The sequence below is a fragment of the Capricornis sumatraensis genome, chromosome 9 (genome assembly GCF_032405125.1).
Source record: "Capricornis sumatraensis isolate serow.1 chromosome 9, serow.2, whole genome shotgun sequence".
NCBI lineage: Eukaryota > Metazoa > Chordata > Mammalia > Artiodactyla > Bovidae > Capricornis > Capricornis sumatraensis.
In genome coordinates this window covers 38,128,247-38,136,938 of record NC_091077.1, presented here as the reverse complement: position 1 = coordinate 38,136,938, position 8,692 = coordinate 38,128,247, and the positions used below count along the sequence as shown (strand labels likewise).

The following is an 8,692-nucleotide window of genomic DNA, read 5'->3' as shown; positions in this document are numbered from 1 at the left end:
GCCCCCTGGCCAGGGCAGGAGGAGAGGTAACATCACACGCACAGACACACACACCAGTGGGGTGGGCCCAGCCTGAGCTCCAGGCGCCATCCACCCTGGGACCCGGGGGCCCGGGCAGAGTGAGAGCAGGTGGCAGTGCCAGCCTGGCTGGACAGGCCGTGGAGGGGAGGGAGTGCGGGCAGGGTCTGAAAGGGCCAGTGATAGGGGACAGCGTCCGCCAGGAGGGGGCCTGTCCGCGCAGCCCTCCCCGGTGGTGGGGAAGGGCCTTGTCTTGGCTTCTGCCTGTTCCTGGCGGGCGCCAAAGCTGGTGAGAGTGTAGGCATTGTGGGCCTTGCCGGCCTCAACACTCGGCCTCTGACACTGTGAAGAGACCGGCATCTGGCTGGCCCAGTCCGGCCACTGCTGCTGCCAGCTGGCTGAGGTTGCCGTTGGGGAAGTGCCGCGCCTCCCACAGGTTGAGGATCATGGCTGTGGGGCTGGGCTTGGAGGCAAAGAAGCTGAGATGGCTGCAGAAGGGAGGGGAGCGCGTCAGCAGCCTGGCCTCACCGGGCGCTGCTGCCTCCGCCCTCCTAGACCACCTGAGGACAGGGCCTCCCTTCGGTCAGCAAAGGGGAAGCCTCACCTGCTGGGGCTAGACCACAGGCCCCACCATGCGTCTTGTCCACCCACCCCTGCTGCCCCACATCCCCGCCCAAGCTGGGCTGCAGGTGGCCTTCATATCCCCTCCTTGCCCACCTCCCACCCACCTGTCCAGGTGGAGTTTCTGGGCCAGAGTCCGCCAGTCGGCACCCCGACTGCAGGGTGGGTCCAGGCTGGTAATGATCTTCTGCCGAATGAGGAAGGGGATCTTGAAGGCACTGGGGCCCACTAGGGCTGGGACCCCCCCTTCACTCTCCAGGACCAGCAGCTCAGAGAATCTCGTGTCCTGGGAATAGGGAAGGATGGAGGTACCTGTTACAACTTGTCCAGCCCAGCCCACGTGCTGGGTGGTGGACGCTTGGACCATCCCAGGGCACACATGGGTACCCACCATGGGCCAGGTTCCTGCTCCCTGGAGTGTGGGGGTGCAGCCACCTGCCCGTAGTCACACAGCCAGTGAGGGGAGGAGCCTCTGACCCCGTTCTCCTTCCCCCTCCACCCCTCCCTGGTCACCCCTGCCAGCCTCTGCCGACCCCTGAACTCCCTGCTCTCCTCGCTCTGCCTCTCCCCTCCACACTGCTTCCTCACGGTTGCCTGTCTACCTCGCACTCATCCTTCCGAGCCCCGAACAAGCCCCTCCTCTCACGGAAGTCCTCCAGGGCCCCCAGACCAGCTCTGTCTCCCACTCCCGTCCTGTGGCTCCCCTACCCTCTCCACCCCGTCCCCAAGCCCCACAGTCTCTGGCTACCTCTGTCTACATGGGCATCTCCACCTCCCTCCTCGGGACACTTGGAGGAAGCTGCCACACAGTTTCTAGGAGGTGGGCTTGGGGGGCCGGGTAGGCCCAGAGTGGGGAGCAGGTTATGCGGTGTGGCCCACCTTGGTGATGTTGAAGTTGACGTTGAAGCTCTGCCCGTCGCCCTCCACCTGCCACACCCACACCTTGCAGGCCAGGTCGCTGGTGCTGGGGCTGACGCGCTCCAGGGTGAAAGTGCAGTGCAGGTGCTGCTGTGTGCCATTCCAGATGTGATAAAAGGGAATCTCCTGGGGGCGGGGGGTTACGGAGAGGCGGCGTCAGGGGGGCGGGCTTGGGGGAGCCCAGCTCCAAGCACCCCGAGCATCCTCACCTGGTAGCTGACGAGCAGCTTGCTCTTCCACAGGGAGCTGGGCACATCGTGGATGGACAAGCGCAGGTTGTGGTAGCTATCCTTGAAGTGCAGGACGCGGGGCTCCTGGATCAGCTGTCCTCCCAGCTGTTTCTCCAGCTGTACCACCTCCTGCAGTGCCCTGGGTGTCAGCCAAGCCCCCAGGGGCGCCCTCTCTACTGCCCCCCTCCCAGGGCCAGGGGTGGTGTGGCAGGTACCTTGAGTGCGTCGTGGGTGTCGTGCAGGCAGTAGACTCGGATGTTGTACTCGAGGGAGGTGCATGCCACTGGGGCGAACAGGAGCAGTTTGAGGCGCTTGGCGGCAGCCACGCTGAGGGCCTCTCCCACCAGGGCAAAGCGGCCCAGCTGCTCCGTGAAGACGTAGCAGGCGCCGGCCTCTAGCTGGCAGTAGTAGAGGTGACAGGGCGCCTCCTCCCCCAGGTGTAGCACGTCCTGTGGGCAGGGCCTGACGGGTCAGCTGGCGGCCAGCTGCAGCTCTGAGGGCCCGACGGGCCAGCTGGCGGCCAGCTGCAGCTCTGAGGGCCCGACGGGCCAGCTGGCGGCCAGCTGCAGTTCTGAGGGCCTGACGGGTCAGCGGGCGGCCAGCTGCCTCTCTAAGGAGTGGCCAGAAACTGGGGAGGGTGCAAGGCCCGGGGGCCAGGCAGGAAGGCAGACCCCACTCTGAGCCTGGGGGGACAGGGGAGGCTTCAGGCTCACCTCCCAGCTGCCTTCGCAGGACTGCTTTTTGAGGCGCAGGCTCCAGCTCTCGGGGCTGGGCTCCCCACAGTGGTCCATGGTGAGGATGACGGGGCGCGTGAGCAGGACTCCGGGGGGCCCACAGCTAACGATGGGACTCAGCAGGGTCTGACAGCCAGCTAGGGGCAACCTCAAGTGGGAAAATATGGGTGGGAAGGGAAAGGTGTCAGGGGGACAATCTTGGGAGCCTGGGGAGATGGCTGAGGAACTGAGTGGCACTTAGGGATGCTCCCTCCCTCCCCCTGCCCTCCCTTGGGCCAGGCCAGAGCAGACCCCACCTTAGGTCAGGGGAGAGGGCAGGGACCCCCCCGGCCCCACCAGCAGGGCCCATGCCCACACCTCACGTCTTCTGGCTTGTGCAGTGTGAGGTAGATCTCGTAGATCTTTCCTCGGGGTATGGCGTCCGGGGGGATGAGGAGGCTGATGCCTGTGACGGGGGGGCCGGAGCTTATTAGGGCTGCAGAGCCACCGAATGCCCCACTCTGCCAGCCCTGCCCTGAGCCTCCCTCCGAGGACTGACTGGTGCCAGCCTGGCCTGGGAACAGAGGTGCCACTGGGACTGCCAGGCTGGCCAGTGGGCACAAAGCTGAGGGAACTCATGTGGGCAATGCATGCCTAGTTAGCCTGGGTACAGAAACTTCTGGATGCTGTACCTCCCTCCCTCATCACCCACTTAAAACCTGCCCCGCCTCCAGGATAAGTCCAGCTCCTGATAGTTAAGGCCCTTGGCCCTGGGCCTGGCCTGCCCTGCACACTTGCTGTTCTGAAGCCACCCCCTAGCTATGCCTCTGGGTGCTCTGTCATCCTGGTCTCCCCGAGCTCCTCTCCTCCCCCTGAGCTCAGCTACTTCTGGGCAGGTACCTCAGCTCTGTTGCTCTGTGCTGGGCAGCGGCCCCCTGTGGGTGGGGCTGGGCCCTTTAACAACCCTGCCAGCTTTGGCAGCCCTCCCTAGTTTGGATGCCATTGCACATGCGTCCTGCCTGGCTGATTCACCTTTGTCCCAGTGTCTAAAGGGGCAGCATCTGAAAGCATCTGCTGGGGCCCGGGAGGGAGAGTGAAGCCAGAAGTGGCGGAGTTGTGGCTCCTGCCCTCTTCACGCTGCTGTGCTGCCTCCTGGTGCAGCTGCCAGGGTGGTGACCGACAGTCTGAGTGACCCGTGTGTGAGTGCTCTGGGGCGGGGTATGCTCAGTCAGGTACTTATTCAGCAAATGCAAACGCTGAGGGGAAACCATGAGCCCTGCTCTCATGGAGCGCTCAGCCCGCAGGGAAACAGGTAAGTGGACGGCAGCAAAGGGTGCTGAGTGTTGGGTGAGAGCAGAGAGGCGCACAGCACCCCCGGCCACCACCCTGCTGGGAAGTGAGGGGCAGATGGTCACTGAGCACCCACTGGGTGCCTGCCCTTTTCTAAGATCTTGACAAGGACGATCTCCTAGCAGCCCCCCTGACGGAGACCATGAAGCAGAGAAAGAGAGGGAGAGCTGCCAGACCAGAAGGGGAAGTAGCAGTTAGGCCAGTGGATGGGGGCAGAGAGGCCATGTGTGTGAAGGGCAGCCCAGTGTTATTTGGGTTCATGAAAGCACAACGAGGCTACCAAGTGCAGGAGAAGCATGTGGGGGAGGGAAGGCCACAGGGGATGAGTCCTTGTGGTTCTGTCATGCAGGCTTTGAGGGGGAAAGTAGAAACTCGAGAAAGAGACGTGGTCAAGTCTGGCTCCGCTGTGAACCAGACGAGAGGCAGGTGTGGTGGCCTAGGCCAGGAGAGGCTGCAGGAAACACAAGCAGGAGGAGGCAGGCACAGCGGCGAAGAAAGAAGGATGCGATCAGTGCATGAATGAAGCTGGGGTGGAGGTGAAGGGGGAAAGTGAAGAAGAGCAGGAGGCAAGGTGACTCCCAGTTTCTCTCGAGCAACTCGACTGCGCTGTCCCTGAGGTAGGGAACACAGGGAGGGAGGAGGTTCTGGGGGAGGGTGGGAGACAGTGCTGTTTTAGGCACGAGGAACCTGAGGTGCTGTGAGACATACAGATGGAGCTGCCCAGGAAGCAGCTGGGTGTGCGATTCCGTCACCCAGGAGAACCGCGGCTGGGGATGGACGAGTGGGAGTGATCTACACAGACACGGCGACTGAGGCCGTGGAGTGGGTCAGATCTGCGGAGAGGGCCCCGGGAGAGGCCTCTGAGAAACACCGGGTTTAGGGAGCAGGCTCCAGAAGTAGCTGGAGGGGGACGAGGAGGTCTGGGCCATGCAGGGTCACTGAAACTGAGGGAACAGAGGATGTCAGGGTGGGAGCAGGCACCGTGGCTCTTTCTCAGATGTCCTAAGGGTTTCCGTGAGGTGCTGGATGGAACAGCCCCTGTCCGGATGTTTTTCCTCTGCTCTCTCTCCACTAGTTCCCCCCAGCTCCCTGGGGCCTAGGGCCCAGCACACATAGGCTGGCGGGCTCTGCAGATGAATGGGCAGTAGTCCTGTGTCCTTGGGCAACAGAAGGGAGACAGCTCTGGCCTCCATCTCAGTGCCAGTCCCAGAGACTGAATCCTCTCCAGTACTCTGTCCTCTTTCCTTGCTGGGCTGGCCCAGCTCTCAGGGTGAGGCTGAGAGGCACTGAGGAGGATGTCCTACCCTCCTCCAGGAGGGACTCATGCTAGTCTTGCCTCCTAGAGCTCCCTGGGGGCAACCCAGGGGTGTTACCCACCTGTATTAGGGATCATCAGCCGGCCCCCGAGGAAGTTGAAGGTCCCATAGGCCATGTTGCTGGTGCCGCGGGGCAGGGAGCGGAAGTAGTTCTGGGTGGAGAGGCGGGAGACGAAGTCCTCCGCCTCCGAAGTGGGTGAGCTGTGGTGCAGCGTGTGGCGGCCGCTGCCCAGTGGGCTGAGCAGGTGCCCGTTGGTGAGCTGGAACTTGGGGCTGGGCCCATCTTGCCGGGGACACAGACTGCCCTGGTAGGTGGTGGTGGTGGTGCTGAGGTCTGGCTGGATGGTGAGCAGATGGGGACTGTCTGCAAGGATCAAGATGGACTCAGAATGGCACAGGGGCTGGCGGGGCAGCCTTGTGTGGGTGACTGTTGGAGTGGAGGCCCCGGCACGAGTGCAGGGGGCTGGGGCACCCCACCTGCTTTGCTGGGCTTGATGCTGACGGGCTGGAAGCCTGAGGTGAGGATGGACGAGTCGGCCACATCCGAGTCCAGTCCCTCCTTCTTGCGGCAGTACACAAGAATGAGGACGAGCAGCAGCAAGAGGAGGCACACGGCCACGGCTATGAGGCCCACATAGAGGGCCACGTCCTCTGGGCCGGAAGCAGCTGTGGGAGAGAGTACAGCCTTGAGAGGGGTAGGGTCAGGAGGCCAGGAAGGAGAGATGAGCAGTCTACACAGCAGGGGGATGGGGCCTCCGCTCCTTGGGCATCAGCGCCAGGGGGTGGCGGGATGCTGGCGGCAGCGGCATGAAATGTCAGCACGTGTGCATTCCAGTCCTGCACCCGCCACCGCCTTGCTGTGTCACTCCGGGCAGACGGCATGCCTCACCAGCTCAATTCATGCTGAAGTTGCTGCTGACGAGAATGGAGGTGGGGAAGAGCCACTTCCCTGGGTGGCCTGGAGCCCTGCTAAACCGGCTCTTCTGGGGCCATGGGGCCAGGGGCAGCTGAGACTGAGGGTGAGTGCCTAGGATCCCTAAAGCAGGGAATCTGCTTTCTGGGGCAGGGGGTGAGGGTGGGGGATTCTGCCAATCTGATTCCTGGCCAACCCCTGGACCAGGAGCAGGGATGCTGGGCTCTTCTCCTCTTCTGCCTCCCCCCCAGGCCTGGGGCAGGGCTGAGGAGAGAGTGATTGACTGCCCGGAGGAAGCGATATTGATTTTAGAAGGGTTTTGCATAATGAAAGAAATGTCCATCAGAAAGGAATTGACACAGATAATTAGGTTTTTAATTGAAAGAATGGGGGAGGGTGTGTTCTAGAGAAAAAAAAAAATCCAACAGAGATCTTTAATTGTTAGTTACGGCCTTGTAATTAACAGGCCTCACAAGCCTGGTGTCCCCACAGGACTTGTATGTGCACTTGGGGGACGGGGCAGAGGTAAAACTGTAGGAGAGGATGGGAAGGGGTTTGGGAGACGATCCCAGAGGCTTGGTGTGCACGGTAAAACCACCGACGTATGCAAGTCTCAGGGCAGGTGTGGGAAGTACTGGGGAGTATGTGGGCACATGTTGGGTGTGTTAGGGATGGGGGGTCCCCCAAAGGTTCTGAGCTTTGAAGAGAAGGTGCAGCCTGTGGCAGGGGACTGACTCCCTGAGCCATCACTGCCCTGGGGCAGGGCAGGGCCAATCCTGGAAAACTCAAGAGGGCTCCTGGGTGGAAAGGACTCACTGTGCACACAGAGGTCGCTGGTACAATTGCGGGTATCCAGGTCAGCGCCTTGGCACTCCTCGCCTCCATTGCGCGGTGCGGGGTCTGAGCACTCACGGCTCCGCCAGTGGGTACAGTCGAGCCCACAGGCTGACCACTTGCTCCATGGGCTCCAGCTGCCATCCACTAGACATGAGACAGACACGGACAGAGAGGAGACGGCATGGTCAGCCCAGGGAGCTATAGCCCAGGCTGTCTGCCAGCGTGGTCCTGCTGGGCAGCCAGACCTGGTGCAACGCCAGGGCCAGGGCCAAGCCTGCCAGTCTGCAAGCCCTCTGGTGTCCAGTGGGCCTGGATGACGCATGCTAATGACAGGAGGCACAATGACGCTGGGCCTGCTCGGCTCTCCCCACACCAGGGGCCGTCCTGGCCCTGGGGCAGAGAGGGCCCTCAGTTGCACGATGACCCCTTGATCCCAGGCGCGGGTGGCTCTGCAGTACCAGGCTGGGCCCTGCCCCACATGGACTGTCCCTGTCCCGATGGTACCTCAGACCCTTTGACTTGGCCCCTCCACTGAGGCTGAGCCTGCACACAGACTGAGCCCTGCCTCTGATCACACTGAACCCCATCCTGGCCTTGGACTGAGCCTGGCCCTGCGTGCGGGTGGGTGGGATGGAGCCAATGGGGAGCAGGCTGGTGGGCACGATGGAGCCAGGGCACGGAGATGGCGTGGTGAAGAGCGATGCGGGAGGTGGCGGCCCCTGGTACCTGGGCACAGGGTGGCGCAGGCTGTTTTCTGGACATTCTGCCCCTCACAGAAGGCGCCCCCGTTGAGAGGCGCCGGGTTGGTGCAGCTCCGGCTCCTTTTCTGCCAGCCGCGCCCACAGCTGGCGCTGCAGACAGACCACTCAGTCCACGTCGACCACCCACCGTTCACTGGCCGGACAGAGAAGGACTGGGTCAGGGAGCGGGGGCTTCCTTGGACACGCTGGCCCAGGGGCCAGAGCAGGACAGAGGGGTTGTGAGCTGGAAGTGGGCAGGCTGCAGCTGGGCTGAGAGAAAAGCCCTGGAGGGGAGGCCACGCTTCTGCCCTTCTGCCCTCTGGGGCCTGGCAACGCCTGCTCCACAGCCCCTTTCCTGGTGGGCACTGCAGGCGCTCAGGACAGCCAGCCCTAGCTGCAGCTCCCATACGCTCCTCCAACCCAACCCCCAGCCTTTTCAGGGTGACTCCAGCACCCCTCCTCCTGTCTGCTCCTGGGGGTGCCTGGGTCACTCTTCCACCCTGGGTCTGTCGCTTTTTTAGACTTCCATCTTGTCCCTTCATCTCCTCCTGCACCATGTCCCCTGACCACAGGTAAGCCAAGGGATGGTCCGGCCACCAATAACACCTCTGTCCAGACAGGCCCTTCCACTCCTCAGCAGCCACAGCCAGCCCTTTCCCCATCCTCCCCCATCCTCCCCCATCAGGCCACGGCTCGGTCGGCCCGGTCCTGGCTCTGCAGGGAGCCAGCCATGTGTGGTTGCCGCAGAGGCACCCCAGTGCCTCGCCTATGCCCGGAGCCCTTCCACCCCGCCAGCACCGGGGCCCACCATAGACGATGACAGCAGCGGAGGCGCTGCGGCGACGAGCCACGATGTTCTTGGCCACGCAGGTGTAGTTGGCTGTGTCGGCCAGGCGGGCCTGTCGCACCACTAGGCTGTGCTCCCGCGTGATGTACACATTGGGGTCCATGGATGGGTCCACAAGGTCCTCGTTCCGGAGCCACTCCACCTGGGGGAGGGAGCCATGCCACTGCCCCGCCTGACTGCGCTGGCCCT

The 8,692-nt window shown here is 63.0% G+C and overlaps 1 protein-coding gene across 1 annotated transcript in view; it reads right to left on the bottom strand.

Annotated features, from left to right (window-relative positions):
* Window positions 1-340: 340 nt before the first annotated feature.
* UNC5A (unc-5 netrin receptor A) overlaps window positions 341-8,692 on the bottom strand; it is a 63,505-nt gene continuing 55,153 nt past the window's right edge. Inside the window, exons 5-15 of the mRNA XM_068980815.1 lie at window positions 8,465-8,645; window positions 6,896-7,060; window positions 5,644-5,832; window positions 5,228-5,530; window positions 2,879-2,966; window positions 2,501-2,669; window positions 2,003-2,236; window positions 1,767-1,916; window positions 1,519-1,683; window positions 747-925; window positions 341-506 (exon numbers count right to left, since the gene is read on the bottom strand). Coding sequence (XP_068836916.1) covers window positions 341-506; window positions 747-925; window positions 1,519-1,683; window positions 1,767-1,916; window positions 2,003-2,236; window positions 2,501-2,669; window positions 2,879-2,966; window positions 5,228-5,530; window positions 5,644-5,832; window positions 6,896-7,060; window positions 8,465-8,645 — 1,989 coding nt within the window. The remainder of the gene's footprint in view (window positions 507-746; window positions 926-1,518; window positions 1,684-1,766; window positions 1,917-2,002; window positions 2,237-2,500; window positions 2,670-2,878; window positions 2,967-5,227; window positions 5,531-5,643; window positions 5,833-6,895; window positions 7,061-8,464; window positions 8,646-8,692) is intronic.